Source organism: Acromyrmex echinatior, chromosome 2, assembly GCF_024713525.1.
Source record: "Acromyrmex echinatior isolate Ae372 chromosome 2, ASM2471352v2, whole genome shotgun sequence".
Taxonomy (NCBI): domain Eukaryota; kingdom Metazoa; phylum Arthropoda; class Insecta; order Hymenoptera; family Formicidae; genus Acromyrmex; species Acromyrmex echinatior.
In genome coordinates, this window is record NC_141853.1 from 6482582 (window position 1) to 6507267 (window position 24686).

The 24686-nt window shown below is 34.4% G+C and overlaps 1 protein-coding gene across 1 annotated transcript in view; it reads left to right on the forward strand.

The window, feature by feature from the left end:
• LOC105154354 (dystrophin, isoforms A/C/F/G/H) overlaps nt 1-24686 on the forward strand; it is a 462027-nt gene that overhangs the window by 435469 nt on the left and 1872 nt on the right. The window contains exons 46-55 of the mRNA XM_087403323.1: nt 20104-20363; nt 20737-20895; nt 21361-21497; nt 21706-21910; nt 22159-22244; nt 22335-22662; nt 22796-22907; nt 22995-23633; nt 23759-23873; nt 24381-24488. Coding sequence (XP_087259449.1) covers nt 20104-20363; nt 20737-20895; nt 21361-21497; nt 21706-21910; nt 22159-22244; nt 22335-22662; nt 22796-22907; nt 22995-23633; nt 23759-23873; nt 24381-24488 — 2149 coding nt within the window. The remainder of the gene's footprint in view (nt 1-20103; nt 20364-20736; nt 20896-21360; nt 21498-21705; nt 21911-22158; nt 22245-22334; nt 22663-22795; nt 22908-22994; nt 23634-23758; nt 23874-24380; nt 24489-24686) is intronic.

Here is a 24686-nt window from a genome sequence, read left to right on the forward strand (position 1 = left end):
TTTGTACGATACGTAATTGACCACTAGCTTTATCGGGCGTGTCTATCTCGGAGTTTTCGAGCAGCCGCGAATTTCACGAACTCGCAGAAAGGAGGATCGATTAATTGCAACCGGACATGCGATCGGCGCGTTAGTAGTAAAATTATAATATTTCACGTGAGGTAGATCTGTAATTATACATTATGTTAATTTAATAAAAAGATTGAGTATGAGAAAGAGGAAGGAAAACGGTTTCATACTCGGTTTCATAAATAAATGTTAATTATTCTATATTTTCTATTCTAATATTGTCTGTCTTTCTGTGTCATGATCTTCCTTGCACATTTAATCTTTCAACTATGTTTCAACTTTGGCGACATAATTACATTAAAGTCTTGAAGCAATTGAAGCGCAAAGTGAGATTCCTCTTCATTGAATTTTTTTATGGCAAATATTCCATGGCCTGACGAGATTGCAAAGCAAAATGCGGATGTTTTCTCAAGCTATCTCGGATGAAGAAAAAATATACAGACATAAAACGAGAACACAAACGATGATTGTCGATTCCAGAGGCTTCCGGTTGAGAATCAAAGTCCCTCCGTGTCTCTTTGACGGCAGCTAACGAACGTTGAACTTAAGAGTGCTTGCACAACGACGTTCGAGAAGGAAATAATCAAGACGAATACATCACAGTGGAAAATGGACGTTAAGGTTCTCGACACGTCGGATTCGAGGCTCGTTACGATAGCATTCCACGTTAAGAATCCGCGACAGCTTTTCATTGTCATAACTCTTATCATAACTCGCGTATTCTAAATAGAGAAGCTGATCGCTCGTTTAATTCGGGACTGTCCCTTTTTAATGTCAATGCGAAACGCGATAATCCTGGGATCGTGATTTTTATTCCTTACGCATTTAATCACTTGTTGCCTTACTTTGAATGTGAATTTTGCACTTTTCCCTTTTTTACTTCATTGCGAATTGTCTCTCATGATGTACTGGATAATTTAACGGAATACAAAATATAATATATATTATTGTGCTTATAATATTTTCATGTTTTTTTAATCTTTCATACAGTGCTATATTTTTACTTGCTGTATTTTTGAAATTATCATTTGGATAATATTAATATGCTTTTATTTTATCTTTAAAATTTTCAGTATAAAAAATCATAACGTGACGCTGGATAGTATAGCAAAAACATGTACACCGCATGTACATATTTTTTTAACGCGTCAGCTAAAAGGGAATAACAATGTCAAAGAGATTAAAGAAGTACATTAATGAATAATAAACAACAAACTGTAGCGCGTGTTAAAAGTAATCTGCTCTGATCTCGTTTAAAAAAAAACCAAATGTATTTTCAAAATAAATTTTTTTCTCACAACGTCGATGAAACGGTCGGAAAATACAGACGGAAGTAATCGCGGAGCGGCGTTACTAAAAGTATGACGAAAATACAGATATTCTGGATGACAGCCAAGGGAGTTAATTATCTCTCGTTCGCTCAATTTCCGCTACATCATCGTCGTTCAACCATGATACCTCTATACGCAAGTAGTATCAACGTAGGGAATTTCGCCGCTCAATTTGGACCACTCATGGAACCTTCGCTCTCATTCGTCATATTTACTGAAGAGCTGGAATGAAATGAAAGAACGAAAGGCACAGTTAAAGTACCTGTTATAGCCGATAAGATTTCTCTCTAGACAGACTGAATGCTCCACCGATCCAAACACTCGAGGAGTACGATCGTCTCTACCATTTTTTTTCGAATACTCAATTAATCTATTACGGGAAAATGTTCTCTCCATTGAAATGATAAACAGTAGCTGGCAGGGAAGCCTCGGTAATACAACAAAATAAAATTACCGTAACGAGTATATAAATCAAAATAAGAGAGGATCGCTTCAAATCTTCAGAAAATTAGTTGTATTATGGCTAAAGAGAAATAAATGTAGCGAAATAAATTTCATACGAAAATAATTTTATAAATAATGTCGCCATCATGATTTTATTACAAAATAATAAAGTAGCATTCAAACTTTCTTCAAAATGAATCATAAACAAAAATGCGAGCTTAAAACTTTCTTAATTACTTACGTAAGCAAACCGTATTATTGCGTAATGATGTATATCCATTGCATTAAAAACTCATGTAATTTTGTACCTTGCAGTCGTTTTACAAAATTGTGTACATTACAACGACAAGCAAGTTGAAACTCTGTAACTTGCAAGGCAAGCATTCTTCTTCCTTAGTCCGCATTTTTATGAGCGAAAGTATATTACATAGCACATACAAACGCTTTCGAACAAGCGATCATATCTCCTTGACACTTTTGAGAACGTGGAAACACCGAATATTTTCCGATGACACCACGGAAACGTTATGAATCTCTTTCGCTCGATCATGAAGCGACCAAATTATCATCATAAATAGGCTGTAGGCATCCTGACGTGAATGTAAAAGTCGTCGGTAGTACAGTCACGTAATTCCGGGCAACGTTCTCTCAGTAACATGAGGAGATACGCTTCAAAGCGGATACCAAGGTTTCGGAACACCTAGGAGGGGTGGGGGATTAATTACGGCCCCTTTAATTTCCGTCACGTCGTGGAAAGGACGGGAGAGACGCGCGCGCGCGCGCGCGCGTGTGCATCAACAGCATAAAATTCGCTGCTCGATTTGGGTTTGCCGATCCTTCAGTGTCCCATTCATCATATCCGTTGAAGGGGACCGAAGGGAACGATGTAACAAGAATAGGGGGCTAGAGAAAAAGAGAAAAAAAAAGGGAGACGCAAGGCTATCTTAACCGTTTCCTAGCGGAATTAAAATCTTTCACATCAAAGTCACGAACTTAATTAAAAATAAACACATCCCAGCAACGTAATGATTTGGAAATTTATCAGTAAATTAATGATAATTATTATTTTTGAAAACAAAATAATTAAATTGACGCGCGAGAAATGTTTTTTTGCGAAAGCTTTTAATTATCATCATTTAATTATCATAATCGCAAAAGTTAAAAATAAAATTAAAAGTGTGATAAACTGGATTTTTAAAAATTTCTCTTCATCGTTAAATTCTACAGATATAATTTTTTCCTTTGTGTCTTCATTTTTTTGAAACACAATAATAGTATAAAAGCACAAAATGGTGCAACAATAAAACGAAATCGAAAAAGGCATTCGAGAGCTATAGTTTCATTCGGTCCAAGGCGGTTCTGCAGGAGAAAAGGTGTTCGCCTCGTCGTAGCCCAAGAGGGGCAGTAGAAAGGATAGGAGAGGGGAAGAGAGGGGATTTTAATGGGGCAGCGGGGTTGTCTTCAATGGGAAAATTGTACCGGAAGTCTCCGTGCCGTGGAACGGTTCGCTGGAGCGCGCAGGGGTTAAAGGCCCATTAAGTGCGGCGCAATCACGCCCTGCACTACAGCGTTTTACGAGAGACCGAGATCGGAGTGCCGAGAGTCGTCCGAGTCGCGTTGCATTAATGCATGTCACGCGTGCACCGCTGAGACGCGTCGAGGGCACGCACTATCTCGTAAGCGCGGGCGTGCATCCCTCTGTCTCTTGCAAACGAGACATGCGTCGCTCGGATTACTTTTGCACAAATATCTGCGAGATGTATTGAATCGCAAATTTGCATACATATATATATATATCGATTTTTCTTAAATTATTTGTCAATACTATTATAAAAATACATTATATGAAGTGTTTTTATATAGAATATTCGAAAAAAAAAAAATCAACGAGAGATGTGTGAAAATTTTAAGGAAAATTCATATGATAGTGAGAATATTTTAAGCGCCATAAAACGAAAGAAAAGCGGAATATCCTAGTAAATATGAAAATATTCTTTCTTATATGAGATATTTCAGGGATATTGCTACCGAAGGTATTCTTACAAGTCCTGCAGAATTTCTTTCTTTTTTTGTCTTTGCTGTGTGGGATATGCGTATGATGCAGGAATTGCTGGACGGAGATCGCTTTCAATTCTTGTTTTCCAAAACTGAGGAACGCGGAAATCCGAGTGCGCGAGAAATTTTACCCACGTTCGTGCGTCGCTGCTGTGGTTTTACTTTCGACTTGCTCGGAATTGCAGTTTCACGTTGCAGTAGCTTCTCCTTACGATTTACTGCGTGGGAAGTCACTCAGTCCCTGCATTTTTTTACGTTTTAATTGGGAATCCAATTTTTCGAGAGTGTAATAAAAATACAGCGATGTCTTTTGAATAAAATATTCTCGCTACTCGAGTATATACATATATTATGTGTTATTTTATTTCGCTTATCTAATTTGGAATTAATAACGTAAAAGACAAAGTAGAATTATATATTTTTTTAAACAAGAATATACAATTCAAAGTTCTGCTTTGTTAGACATTCCATTTAGTGATTGCATTAAACTTTTCGCACGCGTTAGCATTTTTGCGTGCACTGTAATACACGAAAATGCAATAAATAAGACGCTCCCATCTGATATCGGCGACAGTTTTATATTACATTCTGTCGATTATAACGCGATAAAACTTCAATAAATATATTTATAAAAATTACAATCACATCGTGAATATTAACGAGGAATTTTAAGATAAAAACGCGCACGACGTTAATTCATTCGGCAAACACGCTCATCATAATTTAATGATATATCGTGTGTTTTAGCATATATGCGAAAATAGTTTTATGCCAGTCGGATTTATTTATGTGACATAGGCAGAAATCATTTTATCAGTATCAGGAAATCAATCATTTCTAGCCATTCCATTCCAAAACTATCTTTCTTCTCATAACTCTCGCCAATATTTTAGTAACAAACGCATAGCGAAACATGTGCAAGTTTAATTTACGCTATAACACGAGCCATTCATTTTCAGTTAGATGCGCTTTCAAGCCGCGAATTTATGCGCACATATTATGCGTAAAGTATGCGTAAACGCATTGCGCACGATGCAACGAGATGACCGGCGGTCACAAAGTTCCGACAGCCATGCGAAATGTATTCGCGCGAGATCTTTAATAAAACGCTTTATAATACGCTTTATACCTTGCCTGCCAATCTTCTTATACTGCAATTGCGAGTTTTTTTTTTGCATGTCTACCATTCTTTTACTTTTCCCGCTCGACACAAAAGAATAACGCTGTGTCCATTTTGCCGCGCATTAGGCAACCTTGTGTAGACATTGTAACTTTTTTTGTGAAATTTTTACATTACTAACATTTTAAAACGTTATCTCTGTACTATAAATTCTTTAAAACATTTTCTATAAATATTTGAAAAATGCAAGATTTTAATTTCATAACCAAGTTAAAGAAGAATTTAGTTTAATAATTCTTCATATATAAAATTAAATATTTTTGTTAAAGAAAATATTTTATCTACTGCAACTTTCTTGAAATCCAACGGAAGCATGAAAAATTGGGGAGGAATGACATCTTTTGAATTTTATTAATATTTTATTGTCTTTTTTATATATATATTTTATCTTAGCTTATCTCTTAAACGTAAATTTTTTAAATTTACTTTTATATAAGAGCAATCTCTTTGAGTTTGCGAGTAACGAAGTTCTTTTCGTTACTTTTATATAAGCGTAATTTTCTAAGGTTTTCTAAAGCTGTTAAACACGGTCCGCGTTGCTGCAATACTGTTTCGTTCTACAGTGCACCTCTATATTTCTACCCTGTCGGGCCATAATCAGCAGAAGATGCGTGCACCCGTGCGAGTCCTCGTGACCCGGTTAAGAGGTACGAATTACGACGTGCTCGCGAAACTCATTTGCACCGAATCTTTAATTAAACACGTCGCATAAGCATGGTCGATTGTCGTGCAGTGCGGCCACACACAGCGTGTGGAACATATATGATTATTGTCTTTTAAATAAAGCACGCAATATCTTTCAAAGTCATTGAACATATTTTATCGCATGTTATTGACGATCGCTATTCCGTTGTGAATAAAGGGACCGTCTTAAATGCTTTTGATGCAGAAAATAGGTTGTATTGTTGTCTAGACTATGAGATTTCTGTAATTAAATATCAACTATTGTACGAAAAATCTAATTATTTATCTCATTCTCTGGCAAAATAAAAAATCAGTATCAAGTTTAATTAAATTCTGTATTATCTCGAAGTATATATTCCTTTCTGAGGAGAAAAGATATATATTGTGTCTTCAATTCAATCACGATTGTCATTGTCTAAATTAAGACGGCACCTTTAACCTTTCATTTAAAATTAGGTAACTATCGAAGTTTAGTTGGCGCGACTCTAAGGGACGAATTGTTTAAGGCAGACGCGACTGGAATATAACACGCCCGCGCCTACCTCTCTCATTCTTGAATAATTAAATCTCCTTCTATCTCCAACCATAGTGTATATCTGTGAATAGGTTAATTAAAGCTCATATGTATACATTATGCACAATATTTCTTGTTTTAGCGAGAGAGAATTGTTTCGCGCTCGCGCCGTTGAATAAATCTTGTATTACGAAATATGAAGTGTACGAAAAATTTTCCCTCTGCCACGCGTGATGCTCGTATACCAGCACGCAATTAAGATTATAACAAACGATGACTGGAAACATTATTTTTAAACATTAGCGAGCGCGCGAGCTTTATACTTTACGTATAAATTATTTCACTTCTTTATTAGCGCGCGATACGCAAAACATATTTATATTTTGTGATAACGAGAGAAGCCGCGTATGGCATTTTACTTGCAAAATTGGTTTATAAACAGACACTGTGTTTTAATTATATTTGTAATTAAGTCCCATCCAACCTATATCCCGAATGGCATACATACTCTCACAAGCGTGGCTCGCGAAATAGCTTCTTCCGATATTATCTGCGCGGTAAAATTTTCTGCAATCTCTATTTTTAACTTACTATGCTAGGCATTCAACTTTAGTTTTTCTTCCAAATGCAATTCTTATGCTGGAAAACAAAATATATATACAAAAACTGTTTCAGAAGCTACATTTATACGTTTATTGCATATAATACACTGACTGTTGTATGATGTACAATGCAATGCGATTGAAAAAGAACATTTTTTGTAATTTTTTATAAAGTAAATTAATTCAATATTATTAAATATATAGATATAATTTTATACTTTATTTGTACAAGGAAAGAAAATAAAAAATTATATTTATACATGTTTGTTACAGAAATATATGCATATAATAGTATATATTGTACAAATTTAATTGAAGGAGAGCTATTTCTTGTAATTTTTTACAAAAATTAAATTATAATTAAATACAATTAAACTTATTAATGCAATATAATTAAATAAGTATAAAAATATTTTTTAATTTATATCAATATTTCCAGAAAGTATCTTCTGCACGTTTCGACTTCTATTATTGCATTTGTCCAAGATAACTAACAAAAATTGAGTTTGCATGACTAAAAACAATAATAGAAGCTTCGATTCTAATTCTATATTAGGTATGTATATTTTAGTATTAATCATTTTAAATTTAAAAATACCGCCGCCAAATCGGTGCGATTTATTATTCAGTATTCTACAGTAAAGATAGGTGCTTGGTCGAGCATGATAATGATTTAATTTTATCAAAAAATTAAATCTATTTAGAAATATTACAAAAAAGACACCTTAAACTATGTATAAACCGCAACGATACTGTAGATGATGTTCTATTTAGATATCAACATAATATTAACATAACGTTGCCCATGGTATGTTCATCATACTGTCAGTTAACCAACCACAATCTGCCATTCTATGATCATAATGATACGTTAACTAACGTGGCGATCGCCTATATCTTTTGTCTTGTCTCATACATACGCTAGCCAAACTGTTATTATACTATAGCGTGTTAATGCACAATGTATGTACATATTCGTACGTGCATAAGCCACCGCAACGGCATAATCAGCCGCATGTTGTACGTCGTAATCGCGTCGTAATGCTGTGACAGAACCACGGCGATTGTCTAAACCTTTTTATCTTGCTCGTAAACCAGAAAACTTTTACTGATCGCATATTATCGTGCATTATCGTACACACCTCCTGCATGTCTGTTAATGCTTAAAATTTTGCGTTACATATTATATCGTTATTTGAAAGTTTTTCTCGAATAAAATTACAGAACTTTATTCAGATCTTTTTTTCAAAATTTAATAATAATTAAGAAGATATTATATATTGTAGATAGAAGAGATGGAACACAAATGTCTTGCCACGCCTTTTCACGCTTTTTCATTCCTTCTTATACCTTGTCTGATATGCGTGCAACTTCGGATAGGTATTTGTATTCCCGTGTACTATGCAATATTATTTTCGAAACAATTGGGATTTCTTTAAATTGAAGCAACTTATCTTCCGACAAATCTTTGTTCCAATATTATCATCTAAAGTGCATTCGAGGAGCCGCTATTAGCACTATTTGTGTCATTCTATTTTTACGTCTAATAAACAACGAAAATAGAATGACAGAAGTAGCATTAATAGCGTCTCCCCGAACGCACCACTAATCAAATTAAAATAACTTGATATGGGAATGCTTTTACCCTTTTGATCGATTAGTTATAATACAATTTTTTACTAGAAGAAGAATTTTCTTTTAAGAATTATATTTGTTAAATGTTTGAAAAATATAATAGATAGATACGATGATATCCTTTGTCAAGTATTATTACATTTGACACATAAAACATTACAAAGATAAACCATCTCTTGAGTTGGATTCCAATATGTCTTCCACATTGAGATCAGGCAATCCATCATGCTTACTTATTTAAGAGAAAACCCACTTTTGCTCACTTTAAATTATTTTTCCACTCTTCTACGTGTATTTCTTCGTTTTATCTGAAAGAACAACTGTGAAAGAACAACTTTTCTTCAAATAATATATAAGACAAACGTAAACGGAGATAAAGGACAATTAAAAAAAAATCCTTTGTAATAAACAGAATTGGATAATTCAATAGTGACTTGATAAGATCTTATCTGCTCTTCGAGAGATTGGCTTGGTTCACCATAAGGTATATTACGGTAACGTGATACGATGGTCGCAAAAGCACAAACAGTGTGCCTATAAGCCGGCCCAGAGATTAAACGCGTGCTGCTACCATTCCGTAATCGCGGTAGTGGCGGCGACGCGTTACCATGAGCGTGATAATGATTGTTACCGTATACAGCAACGTATCTCGTTATAAGCTGTAGCAAGTAGAGTACAGGAACGGTTGGTTGGTTGACTGGCTCGTTGGCTGGCTGAAGCCAGTGATCTCGCAGACAATTGCGCGTAATTAACACCGGGACGCTCCGCTTGTTGCAGGGACAACCTACTACGGAGGAACGTATCAATGTCTCGCGTCTCTCATTCTCTCTCTCTCTCTCTCTCTCTCTCTCTCTCTCTCTCTCTCTCACTCTCTCTTGTGTGCAGATATACTATCACGGAAATTGCTCTTACCATTTCTCTATCTGCTAATCCAATTCCTATGCAACTCGCGAATTCGCTGTCCTATGGCTGGATCCGGCGGCTGGTTTCAGATAAGGTGCGAGATAGACGTTTAATGGCAACATACCTCAACGACTGTTTTTTATTCGTGTACTGTACTCATGTGATTTCTCATCATTGATCCTCCGTGGTTTCCGAGTTTTTTGCGATCATGTCCTGAAGTCATACATAGATTTTCGTAGATTTCGGATTGAGCTTCGAAGACACTCCGTTTAGAAGATACTGTTTTAAAAAGAGGAGAAGAGATGAAATTGTACAACATTTCACGAAGAGAAAGATATTACATTTAAATGTATATATAATATGATCGGAATATTTAAGCGTTATTGAGTCATTAAAAATAAACGTATAATATAAATAATAATACAACACATAAATATTATATACATATAATGAAATATTTAAATACAAAATATATAATTATAAACTTATATTTTCTTTGCTTATTTATGTTGTTATTTATTTATAATTTATTTTTTATACTTTATTTTTACATTGTCTGTCAGCCTATTTTTATATTAAAAAGCTTTGGAATTTAGCTGCAAAATATATATGAGTAACACGTATATCGGTTTACTTTCATTGTTGCACAATCTATTGCGGAGTTTATCATTTTCCTTTGACCTAGACACTGTGTGTAGATACTATCGGGGAAATTGCTCTCACCGTTCCAGCAGCAACTAATTCAATTTCCACGCTGCATAGACGAGTATTGTATAGAACGTTATATAACCGCCATGCTATGACTAAATGACTGACATTCGATAAGACGTAAAGCTTGAAACAGTTAATTAAATGAGAATCAAATGATTTCAGGTCAGTAGTAAGCTTAAGATAGTGACAATAAATAATAATCGATTTGATATACCTTTCAGAACCTTTCAGAATAATATATATGTCTGTTTGATTTTGCGTTATAAGCTTCTTTGATATATCGCTGTCAAAAATTTATTACAAGCCGTGGAATTTATTTACACATAATTGTACATATCACAATCGTTTTATTTGTACAATTTTACAAATTTTATTTACGACTTCTATTACGAGAAGGAAGAAGGAGTCAACTCTTGATGATCATATAATTAATATCTTAAAATGTAGTATGAAATTATTATGCTGCAATGCGGGCGAACCACAAGCAAAGACAAAGGGGCAATTCTACAGTATATTGTACTACAGTGACAATCGCCGTAAGGCAATCACAAACAAGCTCGATAGGCCGTACGAACGCAGGCACATCAACATCCATTAGTTGCAACAAGATGTATTGTTGCACCACGCCCTACAACGTACATAGATACCATCGTCGAAATTTCTATTAACGTTTCTCCGGCTATTAATCCGATTTTACATCGTTCATTCGGGTACCATTCTACATTTGTCGGATCAATCATTTATTTAGATCAAGACGAAACAGTACACGAGGGTTTGTGATGAAACAGATAGATATCACGCTGATTTATTTGTGAAATCGTCGCGATGTCATCTGCGAAATTACGATGATGTAATGATATCTCGATACGATCCGAAAGAAATGTCGGACAACGGGTTAGACATTACGATGCAAATTAGAGGAGACACTATTGCCAGGTAGCATTGCGTGCTGCTGGATTAGTCTCGTGTACATCGCATCACCCTCACGAGCTCCTATCACTATCAGCTGCTCTACCACGCGGCGTATCAGAGGGTTTCGTGCCCTTCCTCGTGTGCAGATACTATCGCGGAAATTGCTCTTACCGTTTCTCCGGCTGTTAATCCAATTCCCATGCAACGTGAGCTTCCTCTCTGTGCCAGTCGTAAGTACTGTTCTACAACCAAAGCTTAGACGACCGATTCCAGATAAGAAGTTGACGACCGGCTTAGAATAGGAGAGTACGATGAGCTGATGGTTGTCGTCTCTGGTAGAGTCATAGATGTCATGCAGGAGATTTTTACAATCAGGCACAAACGATTGTTCTTTAACAATAAGTAGCAAAGAAGTTACTGTGTAAATTAATTGGAAAAAAATGTTATAGCTTTTTTATGGAAAAATTTATGTAATATTTATGTGCAAATAAGAATTTATAATAGCCGCCACTTGATTATTTTATCATTAATCATAATAATATTAATTTTTGGGAAATATAGAAAATATTTGTATAGAAATGTACCATTTAATGTAATTGTTTTAGCAATTACGTAAATTTTTTGATAAAATAATAAATTTACATATTATATTTTTTATATCTTTTATTTACATATTTCTTGTCTTCTTAAAAAATATAAATTAAAGGCAGGTATAATTACATATTTTACATAAATTGAATTCAAATGCTGTTTGTTGAAATCATCTTTGTTATAGCTAACAATAAAAGTATTTCTCATCTTGAAGATGCATCAACGAACATTTTTGTCGTCGAATGAAATATCCTTGCTCACTCTCGCGCGAAATACCGTCGCATCAAAATATGTTACCATGAAATATATTCTACGGCAAATCTTTTTTCAGAGAAATACTATTACCGTAGAATATGAAAATTTACACATTCTGCAGCATTATCGTTTAAATTTGATGAAATCATCTGCGTATAGTTTTATCGTTAGAAATAGCAACGGTGTTGCTATTCACAAGGCTAATAACAATCTAGTGTCCTGAGATGAGAGGACTATTTTATATAGAAAATGGTCTCGCTTGTTCCCTTGTGGTGCGCTGAAACTTTCACATACAATAAGCACCAATCATGGCGGATCAATATTGCGCGGAAACCTTTCAGTACGGAACATTATCGCCCCGTAGAACAAAATCTTACCTCAATGGATATTCGAGAGGGATCGGCCTTCTTCAGTTTACCCATATAATAGCGTTCCTGCACAGGGTATCTAATTTCCGTCATCACATGCAAGATGCCGTTTCTTTACTTTATAGACATAGTCTTTACTAGGACGAACTTACACGTTCTCTCTCCTTCATGCGTTTAATCATGATATGCTACCTCCAAGATACATGCATTTATCTCGTGGTTTTTGTTTTCTCATTTTGCAAGATTTAACATTCTCAACAATATCAACCAGGATATTAATTAGTTTTTTTAATTAAAAACTATACGCGACAAATATTCTTTTGAGATAACTTCCGTTCTATAACATCAAAATGATATCGCTTTATAATTTAAACAGAAGTAAAAAAAAAGTTTACAATAATAATTATGAAAAAAATTTTTTAAATTATCTGAGAATTTTACAATAGTAATTTTCCTGTTCAATTTTAAATTTTATAATGGTTCTGTAAATTCTAATTTTTATCTACGATTTTTTATTTTATGAAATAAATGAATTATCAGTGTCATTTTTTTCTCTTTTTCGTATTCAATTTTAGAATGGATTGGCATGCATTTTTAAATTAATATTTTTTTACCTGCGTCGCTCAAAGGCTACATGACTGACACATTTGTCAGCCTGTCCACTAATTCCATCGTCTTTGCATTGCAAGGTCTGAGTATGAAAGTAATACTGTTGTGACATTCAGATTCATCACACGCGTGTTAAATTTTCACACGACGGTCACGCACTTTTAAAGCGTACTCAAGTCCCTCTGTTCTGCGAATCGTTAATATAGCTTCATTAATTCAGCAATGAATCAGAAACTTTTTTTCATTTGAAAATAAATTAAACTTCTTTAAGTAACATATTTTATTATGAAACATTTCAAATTAAAATTTTTATTTGTTAATCTATTTGTTCAAATATACAAATATTCCGCAATTTCTATTATTATTTGTCAATGATTTTAAGTGATCATTAGCTGCTTATTTTAAATAATAAATATATTTTAAGAACAAAGAAATATTAGAATAAAAATGATTTTAAAAATGATAAAAATGATTAAAAATATTCTTAACTTCGAGTAAATCTAATAAAAAGCACTATATGCAAAAAACGAAACTCACAAAATTGTTGATGATTGATAAATGCGTAATTACGCAAGTGCGTGTAATTTGAAGATTCTAATCGTGTTAATTGTAATCCGTTTGAATTAGACAAAAGCATCAATAACCAACGTACGTCAAGATTGCGAGGGAAACTCGAGGTGAAGGTCTAGGGTACGCGTCGGCTTGCGGCTACGAACCCGGACTTATAATAGATGCACATGGCGTATTGCCAACGGCGAGGCGCCACAATATTGCCGCTTAGTCACCTCGGACTACGCTTTGTCCGCAACGCTGTCGCGCACCTCGACGACGATGCAATAAATATTAGAACTCGCCGCGGAAAATCTGAATATTTATGAGAGAATTCGGTAGGACGTCGCACTTTCCGCGCTCCTCCTTTTGCAGAGGATGCGCGTGCAAGGAAATAAATAAGTTATCTTGTCGCGCATACTCCTTCGTTAAGTGTTGACTTCCAACTTGGTCCCGTCTATCTCTCATGCAGTGAGATTTTGAACATTTTTTAAGACAGAGAGAGGTAGATAATACGTTAAGAAAATATAAAAAGAACAATCGTTTTTATAATATGATAATTTTCTATTTTAATTGTCAATGATTTAATTTAATTTAATTTAATTTACTTTTATTGCAAAGCTATGTGAAAAAGACTATATGTTAACAGAGTAGACATAAAGTATGATACAATAAATGATATACAATCATTTTTATTTAAAAAATCAACCTTTTTTTAATCTACTTTATATTTTAAACGCATATTTATTTTATATTTTAAAAATGTAACGTAATCTACTCACTGTAATTGCTACTGTAGAAAATATTTAAAAAATTATTTAAATATTTTATAATATAATAGACGAGAATAAAATGATTTTTATTGCGTTATTTTAAAAATATAAGTATTAGATCGAGGAGAAAAAATAATCTGGATTTTTTTGTCATAAATTTTTGTTAAAATAAAATGTTTATAAAATAAAGAAGTTACCAACCTATTATGAAGATCATCTTACAGCATAACGCTTCGATTACAATCCTATCGCTTCATGCACTATGAAAACCCTGATGGACTTACAGTGAGAAGCTTCTCCCGTAGCCTACTCATATTTCGCTATCGGACTATCATCCGTTTCCATGCAACACAGCCTAAACGGAGAACTAAACTTTTCGAAATAAATCTGAAATAAAGAATTAGATTAATATTTTTTCCATCAAACAGCCGATCTTTTATCGCCGTGGAACCCAACTTTTATCAGAAAAGATAGAGTTAAATAATTATTTTAATTGAAGGTAATTTTGTAAGAATTTTAAAAAAGCCCAGATTGTATATATATATATATTTTTTTTTTTTCTCTCCAGTCTAATATAAAAAATATTGCTGTCTTTGTTAATAATATAATAGTTGTGCGGTAACACATGGTTATTCTAAATACATCATACTTTTACTGATTATTTGTGTTGTCAGGGTCTTCGTAATAGGCTGGACAAGCACAGAAACTTACATGTTAAACTGTGATACAAACTGCATATAAGCTGCTTATAAGATTCATCGTATATGGTGTGCTCCAATATCGCACGGCTAAGTCTCTTAGCGTAGTCTGTAACTACCTCGACCCAAGGAAACTTCTGTGTGTATTAGAGTCTTATATATTACTATGTCCGCTCCTCTTGTCTTTTCTCATATAATACTCTTACATCTGAACTAAAGCAACGTTATATAAGCGTAAGAGAAAGGAATGAAGATATTAATTTAAACGAATTTTAATGAAAATAATTTAGTCCGATAACAGTCTTTTGAAATCCGATCTCTTTATTTAAATATTTTGTCAGAAAACATAGCGTTTCATATTTTTGACGAAACTCAAAATACCGAGTAGCTAAAATCCAAATAATGAAGAGCTAAAATTTAATGGACTCATTTTGTAGTGATCGTCTAATAGAGTTTTTATTGCAATATATAAAATTAAATATGCCTTTGTGTTTAGAAGAAGTTAAGTTAACTAAATGATATTTTATTATTTGGAAACACTTTAAGATATCGTAATCTTTCAGACTCTCCGTTTACCTGTACCTGACTAGATTTGTCTTGAATTACGTCTTTGTTCGGCGAATAAAAGCAAATTTGCAGGTAGAATTTCAAGAACGGCTAAAGCTACTTCATAGAATCGCTTTTCAAGGTCCTGATTGAATATTTTTAAAAATGCTTTTCTCTTTTTCTAGTGTTTCGCTTTCATGATGTCGTCATTCACGCGTATAAAAGCAAATGATTCACGCTTGGTAGTAATTATAAGAAAAGGTGCAACGAGAAAGGCAGAGAGAGAGAGAGAGAGAGAGAGAGAGAGAGAGAGAGAGAGAGAGAGAGAGAGAGAGAGAGAGAGAGAGAGAGAGAGAGAACGAGATCTCTCGCAACGAATTGCAAGTCAAACAGCTAATTGGCAAACGGTCCACGAGTTGTGCATACAGCCAGGAGAATATCGGTCGGCGCCAGACAATTAGCTTAGTAAATTCCACGAAGAAGTTCTTCGCCAGGACGCACGACGCGAGAAACTGTCGGGGAAGGGCCGAGCGGAGACGATGTCGGCGCGACCGAGTTAACTTTAATTGCCCGGTTGGCCACATAATAAATGACATTGCAGATGCCGCGGCGAGAAATTATTTCGGCCTCAGTCTCTGGCAGGCGGACGATTTTGGGCGTGAAGGCCTACGAAACCTGTGCTATCGAACCTGCCAATTAATTCACGTCCAGGTGCACAATCCGTCACCACGTCAATTCCCGAAAATCCAGAAGAACTTCTTTCGGCGCGATTTATCATGGGAATAAAATGGAGAACCTATAATGAGAATTACAAAGTGACGTCTATGAATAGAGTTACTCGATGCTCGCGATTCAGTGAAAAACAGCGCTGCGAAAGCAGAATTTCCGAAAGGAACGATAAGAACATGACTTCTTGTCTCTCCTCCTGTATTTTTGGATCAAATGTCGCTTATATATGATACGAAGAAATACACGTCACTTTAATTCACAATAAAATTACGGCAGACGAAGCATTGGTTGCGCTACAGTTTTTATGTACCGCGTCAGCTGCGCTCTCATCTCGTCTCTTTTTTTTCTTACCATCCTTTCGTAGAATTATTATAATTTTTCCTAGGGTAGTCTGTTCCGCTGAAATACGGAACCAATCAGAACCAATCAGAATCGAAGGATGTTATTTCGCGACTCTTGTTAGAGACTGTCTAGAATTAAGTTCTCGGGTTCTCCATTTCCGGTCGGAGCTTTCAGTGCTCGCTTTCTTCTCGTTTTTCATATTTTTCTTATCCATCGTAATTTTATTTACGACGGAACGAAACTGCATCACTTGCCGGTGTGTCAGCGCGCACTTCCTGTGGCACTCGCCGAGCAAATTATTGCGGCCGACTTGAAAAACTCGTCGCGCGTAAACTCTCTTTTTTGACTTTTTTAACGACATACAAATGCACTTCAATTATTTTTCTTTTTTTTTTTATGTTACTTCAAAAATCGTGCAATGAAAAATACACAGAACAGTCTTTATTTAAAATCCGCAGAATACTTTCTCACTAATTAAATATTTTATTATACTCTGTCTTTAGATAAAATAAATCAAATGCTAATTTAATGATTTTAAGTTGAAAATTTTTATATCAGAAAAGTTAGGGTTTATTTTAAAAAATTCTATTTATAATTTTATGCGTTTTAAAATATTAAAAAGAAGAATAGGATTAAAAATCGGAACTCATACAAAATAAATGTCAAAGCGCGCACACACGGCATATAAAATGATAAATAATATTTTATATTAAATTCTGGCGGATTATGTATTATCTAGACAGGGACTTAGGTTATTCATATAAAGAGAAAGTTTAATGTTTTCTTTATAAAAATTCTTTTTAAAATTTTTTAGTTACAATTACCGTGTTGTAAAATAATTTAATGGTGCAAAATATTATTGCACGTCTTTTGTTAATCTTTGTAATCTTGTTTTCCAAATTTCATACTCAATGCTGTTTATGTAATAGCGCGATTATAAAATTTTCCGAGCACCGTCTCTCACTTTTGCTCTGAAGTTCTTTTTAAATCCCGGTTAAACCCGCGTAATGTGTTACGTTTAACGTGTCACACATATCAGTTCAAACGTATTAAATATCGTCCTTGCATGTCCACGCGGAGATCTCATTGTACAATCAAATTACTGTCTTACTCTCGTACTTTTTATGTAACCAGAAATGCTTGCATGCGGGCGTACGTTGACATAATCTGGTTCGCTAACAAAATTGCCCGCTCGTTACACTGATTTTTTTTCACACTGATTTCGTATAGACGCATGTGAGAACGACGCGAGAATGTTTTAGCGTTCTGAATAATTACGTTTTCATTGAACTCAATAATTCCTCATTAGCATGAACGTTATTAGAGATGCTTTATGTCGGACACAATTCACGTCATGGATAATGCAGTATTCGTACCCACCCATTTATCACGTAACGTATACATATATGGATAAATAATCAAATGAAACGCGAGAATTGTAATGTATTTTAATTTTAGCCGATAACCACGACAATTATTTTTCGTGTAAAATATAGCACATTGCCATATGTAAAATAAATTCGATAATGTAGCATAACGACATTATACAAACAGAGTTCATATTGTTTATTTAGAAATTATCTATCTGTTAAGTTAATCTGTCAAGTTATTATTTAATTTCTTTCTTTAATGAAATCCGACACAAAATGGTACAAAATGTACCGGCACTTTATCTTCAAATGATTCAGCTCGAATTTCCGTCATCCATGATTGCACGCTTTATCAACGATAATTTTTTATATTCATATAATCGCTCTTTCTCTAAGTGATTAAGAACAAAGGGCGCGACTCAGCTTTTTCCAGCATTTCATCAGTTCGATCATCCCACTTTCCTTCGTCACAAATGCAAGTAAGATCCCAACTTTTCTTCTATTTCTCTTCCCGTCTCTTTCTCCTTCTCTTCCATTCGTGATCCGCTTTTACGTTTCGGCCTTTTTCCTTATCCCACTCTCGGAACAAGGGACGCTTAAAGCACTTTCATAGGGAGACGACTAATTAGAGCGATTTAGCGTCCGTCGACGGCGTTTATTTGGAATGCAAATGCCATCGTGAGACCGACCGACCAACCTTCTCCTCCTCCTCCGTTTTTTTCACTCTTTCTGCTCTCTCTCATGTCGTATCGCCGACTGATAAATGCCCGGTGAATTTTATCGCGACGCCGGTTACCGCGCCTTGTCCAAGAATGAAAATTGAAAAGGCTGAGAGAGCACGCCATTTGTAGTTAGTGATTATCTCATATCTCTCTGTTCGTACGATCTCTCGTAAGTGTCAGAAAAAAAGAACGACGGAATTATAATATTTTACTATGAATGATTTTACTTGTTTTTATTATTTTGTCAATTTAAATTTTTTGTATAATTCACAATTTTTATTTGAATCTATTGATCAGAATGAAACAGTTTTTTCAACAAAAATATAATTGAAATCCATTTTCTAATTTATTAATTTTCATTATTAATTAAATTTCAAATTTTATAAGTCTTTTAAAATAACGTTTCTTGAAAATTATATACAGAATTAACTTAAATAGCTAAAGAAACGTTCAATTTCTATATTTCTTTCTTTTATTTTTAAGATTTCTTTTAAGAAAAATTTAATTTATCGAATTTTTAAACTTTATTTTATTTCTGTTTTTTTAATTCCCATGAGATAGAAAATTATAATAAAGTCAAAGAAAAAAATTAATTCTTTTAATGCTCTATCGGATTTCTCACAATTGGAAATTAAACTTAATTAACCACGAATCAAAAGGCAAAATTAAAACAGTCGTAATTTAATTACGTTTGATCCGATTATAACGCGCTTCTAAAATACACACGAAGAATGTAAACGATAATATGATAAATACATCTCGCGACCATAAAATTCCGTATGTACAATTATGCTTTTCTGCTCATTCGCAAATAGCCGCTCCTGGGAAACTTTTTTCTTCATAACAGGAAATATCACTTTTAGTCGTAATTGCGGCAGTAAAGCAACTTGAACGTTTCTTGCACTTTCATACTGTGAAGCGTGCATCGCATTGAATAATGTTCATGAATGAATATGTATATGCTAGTTGAGTTTACGCCGCATAGAAATGAATAAGATCTTACAATGTTCGCTATTTCATTATATTGATTATAATTCCATTAAATATTATTTGTCGCAAGTAAATTATTATTAATATGACAGCAAATTATTCAAAAGCTAAACGAAAATGATATCGATAATTAAAACTATCTTGTACCGTTATTTAAACTTTGATTTTTCTAACTGACTGTTTTAAATAAATTAAATTGTAATTTAATTAGACAAATATAGATCTCTATCTATACATATGTTTTTCTTCTCATTATTTTCTATAATTAGAGGGATTAATAATCATGCAATAATACATAAATATAGAAACATTACGTAATTAATAATATACAAATGCTTGACAACAATACAATTATTAAAATATATTGTTATTGGAAAAAAGATTACTCAGATATCTTTGATTGTGGAAACATTAGTTTATAAATTAAATATAACAATTATTATCTGAATAATCCCTGCGAATAACGAACGGTGAACGAATAATGCAAATTTTAATTTAATTTGTTTTTATTTTGATTTCAGAAAATATGTGTCTTCCAAAAGTCCCTCGAGGATCTCTCCTCGCGGATGGCCGCGGCCGAGGCGATCCAGAGCGGCTGGCAGAATCCAAACGACGCCAACGAAGCGACGGAAATGCTCGAGCAGTTGCAAAAATTCGGCGAACGACTGGTACCAATCCAAAGGAACATCGAAGATGCGAACGACCAGGCAAGCGTCTTCGCATCTAGCAGTGTCATCGTTTCTCATGCTTTATTGGCGAAACTCGAAGATCTGAACACCAGGTACTTACTTGACGACCGCGTAAAAATTTAGTGTGACTTCTGATTGATTTTTAGACAAAACTCGTACGTCAGCAATGTATACGATGTCGCAGAATCATTTAATGACGTATCCTCCAAGCGATCTGGCATCAAAATTTTTCAGATATTACAATTCCCTCTGAATAATAACGAATTCTGTAGAAATATACAAACAAAATATTCTCTTTACGATTATCCGTTTGGAACGTTCTCTGTCTTACGTTATTTTATGCAAGTATCAGGATAGAGAATTTAAAATTCGCCCGGCACTGTGGGGCTTATTTTTACAACTTGCCATGCGACAGGTTTTGAATTCAGGACGCAGCGACGTTAACTTTTTCGTGTGTTTTCGTAGGTGGAAGGTGCTGCAAGTCGCGGTTGACGAGCGTTACAAGTTGCTAAGCGGATTCGGGAAGGATGGCAGCACTCCGGGTAGTCAGGCTTTCCTCGCGAGCAGCGTAGAACCACCATGGGAGAGAGCCCTCACACCCGCCAAAGTGCCTTACTATATCAAGTAATCGATCTTCCTTGCACCACCCGCACGGTTGCCTCGATTTTCCCAAACCGTACGACACGGTTATTCCTGAGGCGATCGAGAGCTTTTACTAACATGGTCTAGTCTTATGCTATACTGAAAGGAATATTCGTATATTTATTAAAGAATAAATTGATTCAAATATCAAATGAGGCTAATAAACTCAAATATCTAAGAAAATATTCCGTATATATTAGTATTTATTTGAATGTCTAAATAACAAATATCTATATTAATTCGAACATTAAAAAAAACTTTTATAAGTTAAATTATTATGTATATTATATAAAACGTAACTTAAATATATGTCGAAAGATTTCTTCAATTTATTAAAATCAATGTATTAAAATGTATAAAAGATTATTGCTTTATTTTATTTGTATATTATATTTCTTCATGTATATAGAGTTAAGTTTATGCATTTAAATTTCAAATCTGTTACAGCCATCAATTGGAGACTACGCATTGGGATCACCCGAAAATGATAGAACTGATGTCTTCACTCGCAGACTTAAATGAAGTTCGCTTTTCCGCATATCGAACCGCTATGAAATTGCGTACCGTTCAGAAGCGACTGTGTCGTGAGTATCTTTGATGATCATTGATCAAATTGATCAATTACTGTTGTTTTATTGCTGCCTCATTGTTGCTATTTTATTATTATACAAACTGATCGATATCGTGAGAATTTCTTTGTTGATCTTTATTACCTAACACCATGCAATATTTTGAAAATGAAAAAAGTACAGAGTGAATAACTGTTCCATATTTTGACTTAATTATTTTTAGTGGACATGTTGAGCCTTTCCACCGCATTAGAACAATTCGATTCACACGGACTTCGGGCACAGAATGATAAACTGATCGACATCCCCGATATGGTAACAGTACTGACATCGCTATACGAAGTAATAGCAGCAGACAATCCAGCGCAGGTGTCCGTACCGCTATGCATTGACCTAGCCATTAACTGGCTGCTCAATGTATACGATAGGTATTCTAAGTGAATACATTTTATATCTATTAAATTGTCGACATGTTCTATCTTTTATTATTTGACTCACATTTTATACATTTACGTTTTTTATATTTAGTTTAAAAGATTATCCAATTTTTTAATTACTTTATTCTTAAAACGTTATACTTAGCGTTATCCAATTTTTAAATTGTTTTATTCTCAAAACATGCTTAACATAATCATGATAAACTGTCATTATAATATTTCTTTGCTATAATTTTCAGTCAACGAACCGGCCAAATTCGAGTACTTTCATTCAAAGTCGGTTTGGTTTTATTATGCAAGGGACACTTAGAGGAAAAGTACAGATGTAAGTAATACGAAGAGATTTTCCCTGATGAGTTAATTAAACGTTATATTTAACTATATCTAATGAAGATTTTTAAAATGTTATTTACAGATCTATTCCGTTTGATTGCGGATCCCAATAGATTGGTAGATCAACGAAAATTGGGTCTTCTATTGCACGATTGCATACAAGTGCCGAGACAATTGGGCGAAGTTGCAGCATTCGGTGGCTCGAATATTGAGCCTAGTGTTCGTAGTTGCTTCGAGAAGGCGGGAAAAGATAAGAACGAAATTGAAGCTGTGCACTTTTTAAGTTGGCTGCAACAGGAACCACAGAGTATGGTCTGGCTGCCGGTATTGCATAGACTATCTGCAGCGGAGACTGCTAAACACCAAGCCAAATGCAATATATGCAAGGAATATCCTATTATAGGATTCAGGTGAGATTACATTTGATTAAAAAATCGATATGTATATTATATATATATATATATATATATATATATATATATGTATGTATATATAATTTTTTTTCAAAATGTGTATTGACGTAAAAAAATATCTATATTTTAGATACCGTTGCTTGAAATGCTTCAACTTTGACATGTGTCAGAACTGTTTCTTCTCAGGACGCAAAGCAAAGAATCATAAACTAACGCATCCGATGCAAGAATATTGCACGGCGGTAAGACATCTATCTTTATTTTTTTAAATGTGATTAAAGGAAACGATTTTTATAGGTATTTGAAACGACGTGTTTGTTATTTTACAGACAACCTCCGGTGAAGATGTACGGGACTTCACGCGAGCGTTGCGCAACAAATTTAAGTCTAAACGATACTTCAAAAAACATCCCAGAGTTGGCTATTTGCCTGTGCAAACTGTCCTGGAAGGAGATGCGTTGGAGAGCCCGGCGCCATCGCCCCAACACAGCTCACTCAGTCAAGACATGCACTCCCGTTTAGAAATGTACGCCTCTCGACTCGCCGAAGTCGAGTTGTCGCGTACAAGAAGTAACTCCACGCCGGACAGCGACGATGAACATCAACTGATAGCACATTACTGTCAGAGTTTGAACGGTGGCGACAATATTAATGTACCCAGAAGTCCAGTCCAAGTCATGGCCGCGATAGACGCCGAGCAGAGGGAAGAACTTGAAGCAATGATACGTGAATTGGAAGAGGAGAATGCGACATTGCAAGCAGAGTACGAAAGATTACGCTCGAAGCAAACTCCAGGTTCAACGCCAGAAGATGGTCACAGTACTAGACAGCCTGATTGCGATATGATTGCAGAAGCTAAGCTGCTAAGGCAGCATAAGGGAAGATTAGAAGCACGCATGCAATTACTCGAGGACCACAATCGCCAATTGGAGGCGCAACTGCAGAGACTTAGACAGCTTCTAGATGAGGTATGGCCAAGAATGTTTTTAATATTTATCTATTATTTTTATTTATTATATATTTATTATATATTTATCTATTATCTCAATAACTCAAAAAAGAAAGAAATTTTTAATCTAATTATTTTTTTTAGCCAAACGCTTCTTCACCATCGAAAACCGGAACTTTACAAACCCGAAGTGTAACGGCATCACAATTAGCAACTGACTCTCCAGCAAAAATGAATGGCCATTATCATGATTCTCCAGGTATATTCTAATTTAACAAATAGCTTTAATTTTAATAAAAAGTTAAATATTTGTGACTCTTGGGAAATAAATAAATGATAATATCTAGAGCGATACATTAGATATCTCAATTAGGAATCACTATTAATAATCATACACATTTGTAACTCATATATAACAGCCGAATCTAATGCCTTTCTATTAGAATTACACTAACTACATATTGATACAATAGGGATTGAATGATTTTAATTATAAATATAACTATGCGTATGAGCTAATGATACATTTCATTCGCTTAAAATATTTTCTGCACATCAAGATTTTATCTTCTTTAATATAACAAATAACATTTAACAAATTGATAAAATTGCAAAAAAAATTGAGTGATTCGAAATATTACAACATTATAAATCTTTTATTTTGTTATAAAGTAAGATTGTAAAGAATCCCTATTGTTTACATCTGTATATACATATTTAATCAGACGCCGTGGAAACTAGATAAGCTTATTGCTATTGGGTATAGGTGGAGGAAGCTCAAACGAGGGTAGAGTCAGCAGTTTAGAGAGGCCACCGCCACCGCCGCATTCTCACAGCGTTACCCACAATGTGGGTAATTTGTTGCACATGGCAGGTTCGTTTAATTTATGTGAATTTGATCGTGTGTCAATTATGTAGTATAATTAATCTATATTATGCCCAACCTCCTTAATGCACGTAACATTTCTGCTTAACATAACAAAAATAACGTTGCCTTCCTGTTTTCACGCTACAGAATGGATGTAAGGTGAGATCATTGTGCTTCTCCCTGGGAGCTAAAAATCGCCTAAAT